At 50.7% G+C, this 17664-nt stretch overlaps 9 protein-coding genes across 9 annotated transcripts; 5 read left to right on the top strand and 4 right to left on the bottom strand.

Annotated features, from left to right (window-relative positions):
• Nucleotides 1–487: 487 nt before the first annotated feature.
• On the top strand, nucleotides 488–1168 carry N7509_002169 (uncharacterized protein; the record flags this gene model as incomplete). Its single annotated transcript, XM_056626806.1, has 1 exon — nucleotides 488–1168. One exon carries the CDS (start codon nucleotides 488–490, stop codon nucleotides 1166–1168), a length of 681 nt encoding a protein of 226 aa, XP_056492601.1.
• A 410-nt stretch (nucleotides 1169–1578) lies between these two features.
• N7509_002168 (HCNGP domain-containing protein) lies at nucleotides 1579–2395 on the bottom strand (the record flags this gene model as incomplete). The annotated part of the gene is made up of 4 exons (XM_056626805.1): nucleotides 1579–2012; nucleotides 2075–2155; nucleotides 2222–2276; nucleotides 2327–2395. The coding sequence occupies 4 exons, from the start codon at nucleotides 2393–2395 to the stop codon at nucleotides 1579–1581; spliced, it is 639 nt and encodes a 212-aa protein (XP_056492600.1).
• A 376-nt stretch (nucleotides 2396–2771) lies between these two features.
• On the top strand, nucleotides 2772–3617 carry prs3 (proteasome core particle subunit beta 6; the record flags this gene model as incomplete). The annotated part of the gene is made up of 2 exons (XM_056626804.1): nucleotides 2772–2869; nucleotides 2930–3617. The coding sequence occupies 2 exons, from the start codon at nucleotides 2772–2774 to the stop codon at nucleotides 3615–3617; spliced, it is 786 nt and encodes a 261-aa protein (XP_056492599.1).
• A 262-nt stretch (nucleotides 3618–3879) lies between these two features.
• N7509_002166 (pre-rRNA-processing protein PNO1) lies at nucleotides 3880–4800 on the bottom strand (the record flags this gene model as incomplete). The annotated part of the gene is made up of 3 exons (XM_056626803.1): nucleotides 3880–3936; nucleotides 4026–4669; nucleotides 4734–4800. 3 exons carry the CDS (start codon nucleotides 4798–4800, stop codon nucleotides 3880–3882), a joined length of 768 nt encoding a protein of 255 aa, XP_056492598.1.
• A 161-nt stretch (nucleotides 4801–4961) lies between these two features.
• On the top strand, nucleotides 4962–7292 carry N7509_002165 (mitochondrial distribution and morphology protein; the record flags this gene model as incomplete). Its single annotated transcript, XM_056626802.1, has 3 exons — nucleotides 4962–5811; nucleotides 5879–7089; nucleotides 7161–7292. The coding sequence occupies 3 exons, from the start codon at nucleotides 4962–4964 to the stop codon at nucleotides 7290–7292; spliced, it is 2193 nt and encodes a 730-aa protein (XP_056492597.1).
• A 905-nt stretch (nucleotides 7293–8197) lies between these two features.
• N7509_002164 (GTPase-activating protein BEM3) lies at nucleotides 8198–12331 on the top strand (the record flags this gene model as incomplete). The annotated part of the gene is made up of 1 exon (XM_056626801.1): nucleotides 8198–12331. One exon carries the CDS (start codon nucleotides 8198–8200, stop codon nucleotides 12329–12331), a length of 4134 nt encoding a protein of 1377 aa, XP_056492596.1.
• Nucleotides 12332–13029: 698 nt separating this feature from the next.
• N7509_002163 (SVP26/TEX261 family protein) lies at nucleotides 13030–13893 on the bottom strand (the record flags this gene model as incomplete). Its single annotated transcript, XM_056626800.1, has 2 exons — nucleotides 13030–13712; nucleotides 13824–13893. The coding sequence occupies 2 exons, from the start codon at nucleotides 13891–13893 to the stop codon at nucleotides 13030–13032; spliced, it is 753 nt and encodes a 250-aa protein (XP_056492595.1).
• Nucleotides 13894–14152: 259 nt separating this feature from the next.
• Nucleotides 14153–15068, top strand: N7509_002162 (18S rRNA methyltransferase BUD23; the record flags this gene model as incomplete). Its single annotated transcript, XM_056626799.1, has 2 exons — nucleotides 14153–14175; nucleotides 14252–15068. 2 exons carry the CDS (start codon nucleotides 14153–14155, stop codon nucleotides 15066–15068), a joined length of 840 nt encoding a protein of 279 aa, XP_056492594.1.
• A 492-nt stretch (nucleotides 15069–15560) lies between these two features.
• N7509_002161 (isocitrate dehydrogenase (NAD(+)) IDH1) lies at nucleotides 15561–17079 on the bottom strand (the record flags this gene model as incomplete). Its single annotated transcript, XM_056626798.1, has 5 exons — nucleotides 15561–15648; nucleotides 15723–16626; nucleotides 16749–16823; nucleotides 16909–16966; nucleotides 17050–17079. 5 exons carry the CDS (start codon nucleotides 17077–17079, stop codon nucleotides 15561–15563), a joined length of 1155 nt encoding a protein of 384 aa, XP_056492593.1.
• Nucleotides 17080–17664: the final 585 nt, after the last annotated feature.

Raw genomic sequence — 17664 nt, 5'->3', positions numbered from 1 at the left:
GATGACGATGAATGGAGCTCCGGCTTGAGCGCGCGCAGGCAGGCGAGCTGACGGAGCTCTCTGTATGACTAATCAGCGGTAGTTCCTACGCGCGCGTTTACAGTAGAGTGTTGTTACTATATAGCCAACTTCTTTCTATATATTGGATCTAAGAATGAATTAAATATTCATTATACTCAATTTCGTATCATCTGAACCCTTTGATAGATTGGACCAATCGTGGTTGTTTTGTTCTCGAAGAGTTACTCTTTCCGGAGATCTTCGTATTCGCCAGCTCGGGGCAATCATTTTGCCTCCCGTAGGGCCTCCCAAAGGGTGCTCAGCCTCCAAGAAGCTTAATCCGCCTGACGATCATGAGAGAAACCGTGGTCACGATGGAGTAGGGCTCAACGTAAATAGATGGGTATTCCCCAGTTTGAAGATTTCTTTTATTTTCTCTTGTTATATCACTATTCCTTCCCCTGGGCCCATATCCATAACAGCCAGGATGTCATCAGACTTAACACCGGCACCATTTGCGAACCCACAACAGCTACTACAATCACCCTCGCGCTTATATCGCATCTATCGACCCGCCTTTCACCGTCACTATGAGATCAAATCCTCCGACGAACGCCTCTTATTCTACGGAAATGTCTCCGTTTTTAGCTTCAAAAAGCCCGAAGTGACCCTCCACGCAGGAGCCAGCGATACCGCGCCCATAGTGGCAGCCTGCAAATTCGTCAAATTCTCCGGCAGTTTCAAATTAGCGCTGGGCGATCCGGACGATGTAAACAACGTCCAGTGGGAAGATATGACCCGGGACTCCGCCCTGGCTCTACATTCAAGATTTCGATTCGAGATGACAGTCCCCGACAAGACGCGGGCTGGATACAATGAGAGAAGGGCATTTCTCTGGAAACGAACGCACAATGAGGCGGTGGAAGGAAGGTCGCCTTTGAAAGCGAGTATGCGCAATTTCAAACTTGTTGAGGAGAGTACAGGCCAGGTTGTGGCTGTGTTTAATAGTGAGATTTCTTTCTCTAAGTGTGGTGTACTTGAGGTTAAGGCGGATTATGGAGAGGCTTTTGATATCATGGTTGTTAATTCTTACGTGGGTCTATATGAGAGAGCGAGGCGGCGCAATAATCGTGCCGCTGGTGGTGGTGGCGGTGGTGGAGGAGGCTGATTCAACTGTATCTGCTATGCAGGGCTGTCTCGCTCCCTTGGGATATCATGTATTTCGTACTATATCATTACCATTCCCGCTTCCTTGTGCCCTGCGCCGCAACTGAAAATAGCGTATGCTTTTTGGGTTGTGTAGTCAACCATCAACCATTTCCGTAGGGTTAATCGGTGATCCCATAGAAGGGAACCTCCAGTCCCGCATAAAAGACGGCGTGGTCAACGTATCCGCTGTTCACCAGTATGTACCTAGACATTTGGCGGGGACGAATCACTTTCGCTTGCTTCCAAGTCTGCATGAATTTCTTTGACATGCTCAGTAATTTCCGAACGTGAAGTATTCGAATCATAGAGTACCTAGATAAAGGTAACTGTCACAAACGACGTTACCCTTCTCACGGTGACTTATTTTGTTCATTTCGCGCCCGAGCCAGATACAAATTCAACAGCAGACCTTTGACCAGAAGCATTCTTCTCATCTAATTTCTGACGAGCATCTTGCTGCGCTCTGAGAAGTTCTTCCTTAAAGCCCCACTGGGGTAGACTGGAAGCATCCCACAGTTCCGTTGAAAGTGCTGTGTTATATTGCGATTGTTCATTGATACCAGCATGCTCCATCATTTTCTTTAGCAGGCTGGGGTTCTTGAGAGAAGAAGAGCTGGCTAACTTCGAATTGAAGTGGACGCCTTGTTTCTTGAGGGAGAGAAAGTGCTCGAATTTGGCATTGGCTGCGGGATTCGGAGACCCGGGGGAGAAGGTGGGATATCCATATTGGGCACGGGAGGAAGAGTGAGGTCTTGGATCAGAGCTCGGGATGTTGAATATGGTGAAGAGCGGCCACCGGAGGGCTGGTCACCTGGTGATTGCGCGCTGTCGAGGGGTGGTAGTGGTGCTGGGCCTGATGCAGGACCGAGAATGGGGCCGCTTGGAGGTTTGCTTTCGGGGAGAGGTTGCTGTTTCTGCTCTTGCGCATTTAATTCAGATAGTTGGGCTATTTTAAACGTGGGTCAGTATGGTAATGCCATTTTGAAGCTCTTGGCCTGGAATATAGGAATACCTTTGTCTGCTTGGTCGATCTGCGCCGAGGCGATGGGTGGCTCATTCGTAGACTGCTGCGTATAAAGTTAGCAATATCTCAATTATGCGACTTGGAGATTCAAACCTTCGATTGGAGGGGTGTTTGTGTATCTTCTTCCTCACTACTGCTGTCATATGCACCGAGATCGAGCATGATGCTTGTTCAGAGCCAAATCTGTCCCTAGGGCTGTTTGTGACCGATATGTAGAGTCGTGATCAATGCGCCGAACAAATCCCCAACGTAATAAAGGAAATTGCCACGACAAGTGTGTACAGCGGACGTTGAGGTGAATATGTTCGAAGCTCGGGCTGCCCGCTAAGCATGGCCGCGGCGTTGAAGGGAGCTGGAAATATTACGTAATCCAGAAAGGCAGCTACAGCACCGCGTCAGACAGCGGACCTGACCTCGTTGCTTCCATTCCATCAACGAATTGACCCACGACCTCCAACCGCCCTCTTCTCCCCTTCAATCTTCTCACGCCCAAACCACTCCAATACACATTCGCTCCCAAGTTACCGGGATTCCCACCATGGCATCGCTCTTGGATCACTCAGCTGGCGGCCAGACCGTTGGATACTCCTTCTCTCAGTCCGCAGCTGCTCCTGTCAAGCAACATGGATTCTACCCGTACGGAATCAAGCCTTCGAGCTACACATGATGGAATATGAGCTAATGGAACTACTACAGATACACCGATAACGGCGGCTCGACCCTGGGCATCACAGGATCCGATTTCGCCATTCTCGCTGGTGACACTCGCTCGACATCCGGCTACAATATCAACTCCCGCATGGTTCCGAAAGTGTTCAAGATCGGTGGCGACGAAGAGACCGGCGAGGGAGCTCACATCATTTTGTCCGTTGTCGGCTTCGCCGCGGACGGCAACGCTCTCAAAGAACGATTGGATTCAGTCGTGAAGATGTACAAGTACCAACACGGAAAGTCCATGTCTGTTTCAGCCTGCGCACAGCGTCTGTCAACGATTCTATACGGAAAGCGTTTCTTCCCCTACTATGTGACCGCCATCCTGGCTGGTCTGGATGAGGAAGGCAAGGGAGCTCTGTACAGCTACGACCCCGTGGGCTCTTACGAGAGGGAACAGTGCCGTGCTGCTGGTGCGGCGGCGAGCTTGATCATGCCGTTCCTTGACAACCAAGTGAACTTCAAGAACCAATACATTCCTGGTAGTGGGGAGGGACATGCCCTCCAGGCTAAGAAGGCCGAGCCTCTGCCCCGAGACCATGTCCAGGAACTCGTCCGAGATGCATTCACAAGTGCCGTCGAGCGCCATATCGAGGTTGGTGATCACTTGCAAATGTTGATTGCGACCAGGGATGGCATTGAGGAAGTTTTCCACCCGCTGAAGAAGGATTAGAGTGGGTGTTATTGTTTTTACACTAGCCTTCTAATACGAGAAATTTACAACCCTTTGGAATGACCAGTTTAAGATAAGACATGTAAAATGAAATTCTTTTCTGTACCTTTTTGTACTGATTGATATCTTGATGTCGTCATACCTTCTCAGGTTCGTAGTAGCTGTGAATATGTATAAAAGAGAAAGAAAGAAAAAGAAACCCCAATCGGGATGCTCCTGAACGCCGATACCATGCCAGGATTTTGTTTTAAAGTCATTGAAATCAGAAACGTTCCTTCATACGAGAAGCAACTGTCCGAAGGTTGCCATAGACCTTGCCCTATTTGAAAGGTTAGAAAAATGATTCTTTGCCTCTAGCTCTAGCTCCTGCTCTTGCAAGAGTCGAGAAATCCTAGGAAAATGACTTACCGGAGGGCTACCCAGAATCAGGCTAACAATAGCCTCCCGCGCAATGTGAATGTTCTTGAAACCACCAAGAATGTGAATCTTCGCATCAGCAAGCACGACACGAGTTCGGCTAGCGTTCTCGATAGCAAACTTAGTCTTGCCGTCCTTTCCAGCAATACGACCAATCGCACGACCCAGATGCTCCCCGTTAAGCGTCTTCACATCCTTAATCTCAAAAGTCTCCATGTAGAGATCATCCAAACGAAGCAGAGCGATAGCGTCGTCGATATCGAATCCATAAGTGAAGGCGCGGATGAAGTCAGCGCCCTTTTGCAGGGCTCCCGTGTCGGTGGTGAATTTGGAAGTTCGCAGCTCGACAGACCGGCTCTTGATGTTCATGCGCACTTGGAGCTTCAGGTGCTCGACGATAGGAGGGCAGATCTTGGTCCAGTTGGCCTTGAGAGGAGTCATGCGGTGAGGAGGCACGGGGACCTTGCGGTTCTCGATGCGGTATGCGGTGTTGGTATCCTTCGCGGGAGTGAAGACAGGGCGTCCCTCTTCGTCAATGCGCATTTCATTGTCGGCGGTTGAGTCGGCCACGGCGTTGGTAGAGTCCACCTCGGGTGTTGCTTGGGCGTCAATCAAGACTTCATCGTCCTCCATGGCTGTGGGTGGTGTTAGCGCGATGTGATCTTAAACCAAGACCCGAGACAATTATTTCTCACGTACCGACAGCAGGGGCAGAAGGAAGCTCTTGAGCTTCCGCCGGTTGGCGAAGAGCAGTTGGGGCAGGCATAATGTCGTTTATGTGGTTGGTGCTGGAGGTTAAAAAAATGAGAGAGGGTCTGTTATCGTAGAATTTATCAGTGGTCGCCCCTCCGAAAAGAAAAGTGTGGGCTGCCCCCGAGAGATTTTTTGGTGCAAACAGAACAAACAGAGCAAACACCCGATGAAATCATGCTCCAGTTCCAGCCTGCTTGCAATCCACTTTCCAGTCAGAGCTGCCGCCGTCCCAGTTCCAACCTTCCCCCCCCAATTATTCCCCAGGATGTGATGGGAAAGATGTCCGCCAATATCGGACGTCGGCTGTACTCCCAGCTATGGGAGTCAGCAACTCCCTTCTTGGGTCGCATACGCCCACGCATCGCGACAGAAGCATCATCGAGAAAGACCTTCGATTCTTTTTTCGCCGGTCGACGGCTATCAACACCGGCTGCGAAACCCACCTACCTAACAAGACGATTTGCTTCCGGAGGCTTTTTTGTTCTCGGTATCTCTCCTACATCTGCTGCTGCCGAGTCAAGCGCAGCCTGCATCCTTCCATCGAAGAAATTAGCGGCGCAATATGTTTGGAGGCGGACTGTGCACAACACGCCCAAGCCCAACGACCAACCTCGCGGAAAAGACCCAAAAGACCCAACCGATGATCCCCATAATCACATTGATGACCATAAACAAACGACTATCAAAAATCCCGATAATATTCCCTCCCAACCCTCTTCTTCATCGCCTCAACCCCCACCTCACTTCGCGCCCTCAAATCGCCACTTAATGGACCGGCTTCCGCATATGCCGCATCTTCATCGCCCGACTAAGGAAGAGCTTTTGGCTGCAGCTACAGGTTTCTGGTCTCGGTTAAAAGTGCGGTTCAAGTGGTTTTCTATCAGAAGCGTACGACCGTTCAGTTTAGACGAGATTGCGGCGCTCTTTTCATGGGTTCTCCTGGGCCATATTGTATGGGTCGTGGTGGGAACAACCACATTTTTCTCTCTTCTCATTCTTGCTATCAACACAGTGTTTGCACAAGGTATGTTCATGGTCTCGAGAATCATCCCTCTCACTACGCAATTTACTAACTGAAGCGTGATGAATAGAAACGCTGGCCGGTTGGGTAGGTAACTATCTCACCAAATCATCCGGGGCCAAGGTAGTTTTTGAATCCGCTATCGTGCCAAAATGGCGCGGTGGCGTCATCACCTTCAAGAACGTTTTCGTGTCAAGACGACCCGGTCAGGGCACGGGGCATGTTAGCAAGGGCTCTCCGCAGACTGCTGCCGCTGCAGCTGAGGCTGCAGCTCGAGGTGAACCATTGCCTGAAGAATTAACTGTGACAGAGGATGAGGATACAAACTACACACAGTTCGACCTCTCCATTGAGACTGTCAATGTCACCCTATCATTTACAAAATGGCTGAATGGGAAGGGTCCACTCCGTGATGTGGAAGTGAAGGGAATTCGCGGAGTTGTCGACCGTCGACAGGTCTACTGGCCGGAAGAGGACCTCGATCCCAAATCCTATCGGCATGACCATAACCCCGGTGACTTCGAGATTGACTCGTTCAAGATGCACGATGTACTAGTCTCAGTCTACCAACCTGATAACTTCCGCCCATTTTCCGTTAGCATCTTCTCTTGCGATCTCCCACAGTTGCGCAAGCAGTGGCTATTCTACGACTTTATGTCGGCCAACATGATGTCCGGGTCATTTGACAACTCTCTCTTCACCATTCACCCGCGCCAAACTCATGGCTTCACAGGAGCCCGGTTAGACGATGGCAACGAGGAAGACGGAAAGGCCAGCCCATGGAAGAAACATAGTCGAATCCGCGTGGACGCGCTGAATATTGACCATCTGAACCGTGGCGTGCAAGGCCCCTTTTCATGGATCCACGAAGGCACCGTGGACATTGTGGCCGATATCATGTTCCCAGCCGATAACGACGAGAGCCTGGCGAAAGTTATGACCGACTTTTACGATCGCCTCGAAGCAACCGTCACCTCCAACCAATTTTCCGAACCGGTGTCACAGCGCCTACACACTGATCCTGAGACCATGTCTGATGCTAATAAACGATTATTGGCCATGGACCTGCGTGTTCATCTTAACAATGTCCGGGCTGTGGTTCCTATTTTCACCCGTGACCTTTCCTACATCAACAATGCGCTCATCCGACCCATCGTCGCATACATCAATTCAAAACGCACATTTATTCCCATCAATTGTCGGTTGGTCAAGCGCGTGGGTGACTTTGATGGAAGCTGGACTATTTTTGATAGCGCCTTGATGGATGATCTTTCTGCTGCGGTAAGTTACCTTCGTATTCGATTGATCTATTATTACTTCCATTGTGAGAGTTGTGCTAATATATTCACCAGACCTACGACGCATTCGCCCGTGACGTGGTTGATGACCAAGCACGCAAAAGACGATTCAAGAAGGTTGGCTTCTGGTCCCTTCAGCTGGCTGCTCAAGCCCTCTTCATTGGAATGGCGGGCAATATCGCATGATCTTTTGTACATTTTCCAGTTGCCTTTTTACCCAAGGGCCATGTCCATGTCCATTCCATGTTCCTGGCGTTTTGGAGGTTCTGTATCATAGCCTACTTTTTGCATTTTGGCGGAGTCGGCGAGCACACTTGAATTTTTGATTCCATTTCTCGTTTTCATCTCTCCTCAATTTCTATCGAGATGTATTATAAAAGTCCTCACTTATATGACGTGCAGGATAACTTGAACTATTTGAATTCATATTCATGGGGTCCTGCCAGGGATCTCGTGGTGATGCTCGGACCTTTTTCTATTGTTACTAGTAGGTGCCTCGTGGGTCCTTCTTTGTGTTAGGACCGTGCAGATATATCTCTTTGTAAACTTTCTTAGTTTAGCTCGTGGAGACTCGGAGCTTGAAAGTACCAGTAGTTCGTCATGGGTGGTAGTATACACTACACCACCCCTACTAGTTAGTATATCCATCCCCCTAGTATACCAGTGCTGCAATCACACTTCTATCAGCCACCAAATAGAATCAAATCAAAGCATCACACCAATCAATCCGTATTCAAGACCTTAACCTAAGTGGATCAAACCAAGCCCTCATTTCCTCGTTTCCGGTTTTACCTGTCACTAGGGATCGTCACCCGTGGCTCCACCGACGAACTCGAGACTAAATGAGAGAATCACAGGAACCTCACAAACTCCCCCCCCCCCTTTTTTTGACCTTCTGCATCTCTCCTCCCCCGCCATCGCTGGGAAGAACAAAGCCCGTTCTCCTCGGCTGAAACAACCCCCCTTTCTCTTGAACCTTCAGCTTCCGAGGACCCGCCTAGCCCACCACCCACTTCGCGCCCCCTGCCCCCCCCAGAGAGAGACCTCCCCCCCGGAGAAAGAGACCCCCCTCTGATGCTGATCCCTGAATCATGTCGCAGCAGCGAGGCAGTGAGGAAGATTTCTCAAGACAGTCCAGAAACCAGCCTCCCAAACAGCCACCACCTCTGAATAGCGGTATTATCCCTCGTGATTACTTGGGATCGCGGTCGGAGGCGGCTGCGCGCCCCGGACCTCCTGGCTCTCGCCATATCTCACCGTCGCCGCTGCATACCAGCTCTCTTCCACAATCACAATCACAATCACAATCTTACATTCGCAACGAGTCGCCTATATCCCAGAGCCCACTCTCTCCTCGATCTAGCGCCAACCCGTCTCCCTTCTCCAACCGCTCGCCCATCTCTCGTATAGCCAATGCGCCGTTCCCCGTACCCCCATCAAACCCTCCCCATACCTCCTCCCCATCGCCGGACATCATGACAAGCACGGGTCCGTCAGATATTGCCGCCAGGTCCGGTGACGGTAATATTGCGAAACCGCCTGGCGTGACCGAGCCCGATCGTTCCGCATCGTCCTCTGTGAGCTCCATCCTGTCGGCGTCTGGGGAACGCCCAACTCCTCACCGCGTCATGCCGCGCACCTCCTCGATCGACTCCGCCATCTCCTCCTTGTCCTCCGCGTCTCAAAAGTCCACGTTTGACGCAAATTCCCTGAGTCCCACTGACATCGGAAATCTTATTAATGCTGCTGGCTCCGCGGAAGCGGTTATTGTGCACCTCCTCAGAGAAAAGCACCAAGCGGCCTCCCAGAACTCGCAATTGTGGAAGTTGGTCGACAAACAACGGACGTTGATCTTGGGCCTGAATAAGGACCTGGAGCGCGCATTCAAGGAGAAGGAAAGATACAAAAAGAAGTTTCAGGAGCTCCAGGAGTCCTCTACCCCGCCAGTTCCATCATCCGCCGAGACCTCGGTTCCACGAACTATCTTGCCCAATAATGAGGATTCACCTGCCGGTCAGGTTGAATCTGCACTGAAGGGTTCGACAGGAAGTCAATCTACTATTGTCCCACGCTCTGGTGATTCAGGATTTGCCGCTTCAAGAGAAGCATCTTCCCCCATCACCAGTGAGGCGCAAAGAGTTCCCCAGCCAAGTCGCAAACCACCCCCAGCGCCTTTGAATCTTCCTCTTCGATCAGGCGATGCTCGCGCAGAGCTTGCAGGATCCGATTCAGATTCAGATTACGGTGAGCCCGGAGAAGCTGAAAGGCTAAGCGACGAGCGCGGAAGGAGGAAGACCCGCGAGGAGGACGATCGGGATCGAGAGGTCGCTTTGGATAAGGATCTGGAAATTGAGATAGCAGCAGCAGGAGGAGCTGCATACGGAGCTGCAGGCTCGAGCAGTTCAAAAGACACTGCTAAATCTGCTAGCTCGGCAACTGCTCCTCGCGACTTCGCAACAAGATCGCCGCCAACTGTTGGCGCTCCTCCACCCATGGGGTCAATTCTGAACTCCCGAATCAACCATCCAAATGGACGCTCGGGAGCCTCCATGCCCAAAAGCCCTGGTCTTCCGTTGAGCCCTCGACCAGAAGACCGACCTATCGGTTCACCTCTACCCCGAATGCCTAGAGATATGGCCAGTCCCATGACAGCCGGGTTCAACCATTCTGGTCTTCCTCTTTCCCCTCGAGGAGTCAATCACCCTGCACCCTTCCAACCGGGAGATATTGCACCACAGACTGGAAGGCCTGGAGGTCCGATCCCAATGATCGACCCCACAGTCAAAATCGATAGTCCCCGATCTCTTCATTTCCCCGAAAGCACCATATACCAGGGACTGGTGTCTGACGAATATCCTGGCCTCCTCTTGCCACCCAATGCGCTTCCCGTGATTCAAGTCCGAGTGTCATCCTCACGACTTCGACCTTCCCGAATGAGCTATATGGCCTCCAAACCCCTCGATGAAGAGCCAGTTTTCACCCTCAGCGTAATATCCCGGTCTGAGATGTCGGAACTATGGCGAGTCGAAAAGGTGATTGCATCTCTGCCGCAGCTCGATCAGCAAGTCCGTCAACTAGCAACTTTCTCCGGAAAGCTACCTGAGCGCTCGATCTTCAGCGGCCATTCTCCCGCGAAGATCGATGCGCGACGAGCTGCGTTGAATTTATATTTTGAGAGCCTTTTGGATACGCCCATGGACGAGAAGGCGGCATTGGTTATTTGCAAATTCTTGACAAGTGATGCCATTGAGCCTCGTGACGATGAGACCAATTTACTCAAGGGCCAAGGGCAATCGACGCCTCCGCCTGACATGTCTCGAGGTCCGGATGGCAAACCCCGAAAGGAGGGCTATTTGACCAAACGTGGCAAGAATTTTGGCGGGTGGAAAGCACGCTATTTCACTCTCCATGGACCAGAACTGAAATACTTTGAATCCCCGGGTGGTCCACACATGGGTACTATCAAGCTTCAGCATGCACAGATTGGAAAACAGTCACAACACTCCAGCAGTCAGAACCAGTCTCCGCCAGGCAGTGAAGAAGACGCAGAAAACCAATACCGCCACGCATTCTTGATCCTCGAGCCGAAGAAGAAGGATTCCTCTGCGCTCGTTCGTCATGTTCTTTGTGCTGAAAGTGATGACGATCGTGATAGATGGGTCGATGCGTTGATGGAGTATGTGGAAAATCCTTCTTCAGACAATGACAGTCGTGGAAATGGTCATTCAAAGCATCAGTCTCAGACTCAAGGGAAGCAACAGCCCGGCCAGGGCCAGTCCAAGGGCAACCCCAATAATGAGAACAAGCGCCCCACCGGCAGAGGCGTTGAAAGTCCAGAGCAAGAACCCCGCGGCCCCGTTCAGGGATTCAGCTTCGATGATGCCGTAGCGGCTGACCCACCTATCCTTGGCTCCTCTCTCGAGCAAGCCCCTCTTTCACCTCGCATTCCAGCCGCCCTATCCACAGACTTCCGCGACCTGAACCAAGTCATTGATGCACCGCCTCAATCTCCGAAAATAATCTCTGGTCCCACAAACGGTTCCATCATCCAGGACGTCGGAGCATGGGGAAACAAACCAAAAACATCAACTAAGGAAAAGAAACGCAGTATCTGGGGTTTCCGCACGAGGTCCTCTTTCGACCTAGCTGCGCAGGTTAATAGCGATGGCACGGCGGCAAGCATCGCCCAAGCTGAGAACAAGGAACCTGTTCGGCCTGTCTTTGGTATTCCGTTGGCCGAAGCTGTGGCAGAGTGTCCACCCCACGGCGTGGTGGATGCTCAGTTGCCCGCGGTAGTCTATCGCTGCATTGAATATTTGACCGCCAAGGACGCAGCGCTAGAGGAAGGCATTTTCCGACTCAGCGGGTCAAATGTTGTTATCAAGGGCTTGAAGGAACGATTTAATAATGAGGGCGATGTCGACTTTTTGGCTGGGGATCAGTATTATGATGTTCATGCTGTTGCTTCTTTGTTCAAGCAATATCTACGCGAACTTCCTACGACTGTTCTTACTCGTGAACTGCACCTGGATTTCCTCCGTGTTCTTGAACTTGATGATAAGCCGAAGAAGATCTACGCATTCAACGCATTGATCCACCGACTACCTCGCCCGAACCTGTGCCTGCTCCGAGCACTGTCGCTATTCCTGATTGAAATTGTCAATAATTCCGACGTGAATAAGATGACTGTTCGGAATGTTGGAATCGTCTTCGCTCCCACGCTCAATATCCCTGCTCCCGTTTTCTCGATGTTCCTCACCGATTTCGAAGCTATTTTCGGTGATGCCGGTGCTACTCCGATCCCGTCTGTGGAGTTGACTGTTGACAATAGTCTGTCTGCGGATGATGTTCGATCTCCGCGTCATCAGATGTTCTCTGATATTCCTACCCCTTCATACAACCAGACCTCGTTTAGAGGCCCGGGAGGTGCGGGCGATGCACAGCAGGGCAGTGGCGGTTATGCTGACCCGTCCCGAGCCCCTCATCCCAATGACACGGGCTTCATATCTATGCAGCCAAGCTATGATCAGCATCAGCAAACTGCCAGATCTGGGCCTGGACCGGATATGTACAACCAACATGCAGCTGGGGCTGGGGCTGGAGCTGGGGCCGATGCTCCATTTTCTTCATTGAATGGAATGTTATCTACCGATGATACCCGTTCAGCCAAGACGAAGAGACGTGAAAGCTCGATGCTATTTATGGAAAACTGTATGTCAACTTGATGACTTTGATAGCTTTTTCTTTCCCCCTTGGGAATTCTTTTACTGACCATTCTCGATACAGACGCACCTGCACCTGATGATTACTCAGTTCAACAGGGCAGATAAATGACACATGCATGCAACACTACATAATTGCCTCGCCACCTTTTTGAACGCACTAGTTCCTTTCCTTCGGGCTGTGGTACCTCTCCATATTCCGAGCTATACTCCCCATTGATTTATTCACGATTTGCACGCGGAATGAGATAATTTCTTTTTTGTACCCGATTGGCATGCCATGGCAACAAGTCGTGAGGGATTTTTTTTTTTAATGATAATGGTAATTAGGATGAGGTTGCAATATGGCTATGTTGACGTTGGAAATCTCTATTTGATTTATCGTTATACCCCCTTTTTCTTTTCTTTTCTTCACTCCCTCTTTTTTTTCTACTGATTTTCTTTTTTGATGAACTTTTCTTTCTTTCTTCGATTCGAGTCTACAAGTCTTTTTTTTTTATTTTGGAACCATTTTGAAATCTATACCGGTCTTCCAGTCTTCCAGTCCTCACATTATCGTTTCATGTAGCTACGGCGAAAGAGCTTGACTAAATTACTTTCATTGCATGATGTTTGGATCTTTGAACTTGGCCTGGCCGTATTGGATATACTTGATATTTCTGTTCATTTCATGATATGTCACCACAAATGCTTTGGTAATTTTACAGCAGCAGGCAGAACAACTTAGCGAAAGCGAGACGAACATCCTCAGAACCGTTTCGACTGATCACCCCTCCAAAAACCCATAAGCTCCCCACTCTCCCTAACCCAATCCGAAGCATTATCAACCAAAGCCTTAGCCATCCCTTATTCTTAGACCTCCCATCCGAAAACCCACGACTATGACCCATGGCACTGGCGCTAGGCTGTTGCGCCGAGCCCGCACTCGCCATACTCGGCAACACATTCTCACCAGCCGAAAGACTAACAAAAAGCGAAAACGGAACCAACCAAACGCAAAGTCCAAAATAACTCGCAACCTCCGCGAAAGATGGCATATTTTCGTAATTGACGCTATACGGTTGGCGCCAATTGGAGTCCGCGGCTCGAGACGGCGACGGCGGTTTCGAGAAATGCCGGAACCAGAGCCAGTGGTTTATTAGGACCAGGATGCATGATAGGATGAAGAGGGGGTCGGATAGTTTCACGATTGGGAAGCGCCGGAGATTGCTGGCGTAGACTAGGTGGGAGGCTATTCCGAGGGCTGAGAGGAAGATGGGAAATCGGTCGATGAGGACTAGGAGGATTTGAATGGTGATTATGCCGTAGATTAGGCGGGTGAGAAGTTTGCGCGCGAGGACTGTGTGTTCTTCGACTAGCTCGGAGAGATAGTAGAGGCCCGATGCTGGGGTGGTGTTAGTTAATGGTATCTATTTATTTGCGGCCCATGTATACCCGTATGTATACTCGAAGCTGTCGGAGGAATGTGAACTGAACTGAGCTGAACTGAACTTACCGATGGCGAGGGTGAGGAACGAAAATCCCACAATTATCCCGAGGTACCCTACCAGTGGTAGAATCCACATGGTGAAGAAATGTCGCTTGGAACGGAGTGGTGTGAAGAAGATGAGGAAATTGGGGGGGGGTTGCAGATGAAGAGAGAAGGACACTTTATCGATAATGACGCTTTCGGCGGGAATGCACAATTTCTGCCTGAGGCCACCGCCCAATCCCCCCCACTCTTTTCGATTCCGCAAAAAAAAGTCTCGGGAATATGAATTTCGAGATCTCCCTCCCAAAACTCCATTACACATCTCAATCAAAACAAAGAGAGATACAGCCAAGATGTCGCGCCCCGAAGATATTCTGTAAGATCTACTCGCATTTTTTTTTTCTTATTTTCTCCCAAAGTATCAAAACTAACCAATCAATCCTCCACACCAGCCCGCCAGACCTCTTCTACAACGACAATGAATCACGCAAATATACAACCTCTTCCCGAATCCGGAACATCCAAGCAGACATGACGTACCGAGCCCTCGAACTCCTGGACCTAAAAAGCCCCTCCTTCATTCTCGACGTAGGCTGCGGAAGCGGTCTATCCGGCGAAATCCTCTCACAAGAAGAGCCGCAAAACGGCGGACCGCACACATGGGTCGGTATGGACGTTTCACCCTCTATGCTAGACGTAGCACTGCAGCGCGAAGTCGACGGCGATCTATTCCTCGCGGATATCGGTCAAGGAGTTCCCTTTCGACCTGGTTCATTTGATGCGGCGATCTCAATCTCTGCAATTCAGTGGCTTTGTAACGCCGAGACGAGTGATGTCAGTCCCGAAGGACGATTGAAGAGATTCTTTGAGGGTCTTTACGCGAGTCTTCGTCGTGGGGGGCGTGCTGTCTGCCAATTCTATCCTAAGAATGATATTCAGCGGGGTATGATTAGTGGTGCGGCGGTTAAGGCTGGGTTTGGAGCTGGTATGCTTGAAGATGATCCGGGAACTAAGAATGCTAAGCTTTACCTGGTTCTTACGGTTGGTGGGGGTGGTCTTAGTGGTGATATTACGGGCGTTGTTAATGGGATGGATGGTGTTAATGTTTTGGATGCGAGGAGGAAGGCGGCTGAGGTTAATAATGCTCGTCAGCCGCGGAAGGGTGATCGGGCTTGGATTATGAAGAAGAAGGATCAGCAGGAGAAGAAGGGGAAGGTTGTTAAGCAGAATTCGAAGTATACGGGTCGGAAGAGACGGATTGTTTTTTGATTGCGAGGAGTGGGACTACCCCCGGCTCAAACAATCATGCCCTGTCACTTTCGATACCCTTTTCACCCCTTTCACTACACACGATACCCCTTCTACAAAAATTCAAATTCAAATTCAAGATTGGGCCCGGCGGTGGCTCTGCTTGGAATCTACAATGTCATGCCAATGCCAATATAAACTTGAACAATATATGATTTGATTTATGTGGACCTGCCCTTCCTGGGCAGAGCACCTCAATTACATTTACAAGATTACAAAGAGTTGTTCATGAATGCAAAAAAGTTGTCTATTGCTGTAACTTGCCAAGGGACATCGCGAGTCAAATAGAGAAAGAGGGAGATAATACATAATTGAGGATGGGATCGCACCGGTCTATTCCATTCAGCTCCTGCAGGATCAACCGCAGGGCGCAAGCAGATCAACCGGAGCAACACCCTCAGTCGTAGCGGTAGTGGGTAGGATTGTGGTGGTGGGAGGTGACGATGTCGAAATTTACAGAGAAGCCTCCATCTTGTCGAGGACAGCGCGGGTGAACTCGTGAGTGGTAGCCTGACCACCCATGTCGCGGGTACGTGTCTGTCTGTAGAAATTGTTAGAATTGTTCTCAAAGGAAAGAAAGAAAAAAAGAATCCTGCAATGCAGTGCAAAACTTACCCCTCTCCGATAACATCGTAGACCGCCTTGGAGATGCGGTTGGCGTGGTCATCCAGACCAAGGTGGCGGAGCAGCATGGATCCAGAGAGGATCATGGCGCTGGGGTTAGCCTGGTCCTTGCCCTTGATATCCAGACCGACGTGACGGCAACCAGGCTCGAAGACAGCAACGTCACGACCCATGTTGCAGCCGGGAACAACACCGGGACCACCGACAAGGGCGGCACCAACGTTGGACAGAATGCCACCGTAAAGGTTAGGCATGACCAGCACGTCGAATTGCTGGGGGCGCGAGACAGCCTGCATGGAGGCGTTGTCGACAATCATATCATTCACCTCCAGGGTGGGATAGTTCTCCGCGACCTTGTGGAAGGTGCTGCGGAAGAGACCGTCGGCCAGCTTCATGATGTTGGCCTTGTGAATGCAAGTAACCTTCTTGCGGTTGTTGGCGAGGGCGAAGCTGAAGGCGAACTTGGCAATGCGCTCGGACTTGGCGCGAGTGATGATCTTCAGGGACTCGACGACGCCCTGGACGGACTGGTGCTCCAGACCGGAGTACTCACCCTCGGTGTTCTCACGGATGATGCACATGTCGACATCCTTGTGGCGGGTGTTGTAGCCGGGGATGTTCTTGATCAGAGAGATCGAGGCGTAGATGTCGAGCTCCTGGCGGAGGGCGACGTTGAAAGACTGGTGGCCCGAGCGCTCGACGGGGGTGTGAAGGATACCCTTCAGACCGAGCTTGTTGCGCTTGAGGGAGGCCAGGGACTCCTTGAACAGCTCCTCGGAGTGCTTGTTACCGGTGTCGACACCGGAGACATCGACCTGCTCCCACTCGATGGGGACGTTGTCGGCCTTGAAGATGGTCTTGACCGATTCGGCGACTTCGGCACCAATTCCGTCACCTGAAAAACAGCAAATATCAGCAACCGTGCAGGCAGTTGTGCCCCGACAATGGCAATCATTGAGTCGGTAATTATTGAGTCGATTCAGGAGAAGGAGAAGGAGAGGCGTTGATCGAACATACCGGGAATGAGGGTCACGGTGTACTTGCCACCATACTTAGTGGGCTTGAAGATATCGGACTGGACGCTGGCGAAGGCTGGGTCGCAAAATATTAGCCACACAAAGAACGAATTCGAATTCAATACGCGAAAGTGTTTTCGGGAGTCAATGGCATAACATACATCTCGCAGGAATGGAGCGACCGGCGGTAGTGGCCACGGAGGCGCTGCGAAGCAGGGTCTGAAGAGGTCAGTTACAATCGCGACGCGACAGGGGGGGAAGGAACGAAGCGGTCGCAGGGAAGGAGGGATCATTCAACATACCCGGGCGGGCTGGGCCGTTCTGGAGAACATTTTCGAGTTCTTTGACAGTGGTCCGTAAGTCCTTGAAGTGGGTGGTTTGGAGGGGAGTTAGGCAGGGGAGGAGAAATGGGGCGGCAGGAAAAACCGGATAGAAAGGGCCCGGAGGGCTCGGCATCGCGCGACTCTGGTTAGCGCCGGCCCGATCTTATCTTAGCATAGCTAGCATAGCATACTTTACTCCGTAGGAGTATAGTATGTATAGTAGTATACTATAGTATAGAGTATATTTACAGAGTATGTATATCTACAGGGTATACTAACTAGAATTTAATTATAGCTGATAATAGCTGATACCGGGGACAATCAAGGTATACCCTATTGACCCCCATTCCTGGCAATTCCAGTCACTCTCCCCTTTTCGGCCCGTCCTTATTGAGTGCCTCTTCCGGTCACCACCTGCACTTGCCTCCACAACACGTGGACTTCCCCTCAAAGACTTCCCTCCTCAATTAACTCCCCTCCAGGACTTTTGAAACGCCATCTCCAATGCCTTCACTGTCAACATGGTGTATTCACATTAATTTTCCAATCACAGATGATTTCTCAATACACAAACTGTTAGCCTGAGCAGGTTGT

Source organism: Penicillium cosmopolitanum (genome assembly GCF_028827165.1).
Source record: "Penicillium cosmopolitanum strain IBT 29677 chromosome Unknown utg000004l:1.0-4361866.0:1.0-4365735.0, whole genome shotgun sequence".
NCBI lineage: Eukaryota > Fungi > Ascomycota > Eurotiomycetes > Eurotiales > Aspergillaceae > Penicillium > Penicillium cosmopolitanum.
The sequence above is the reverse complement of the archived record's forward strand: the minus strand, read 5'-3'. Positions and strand labels throughout refer to the sequence as shown.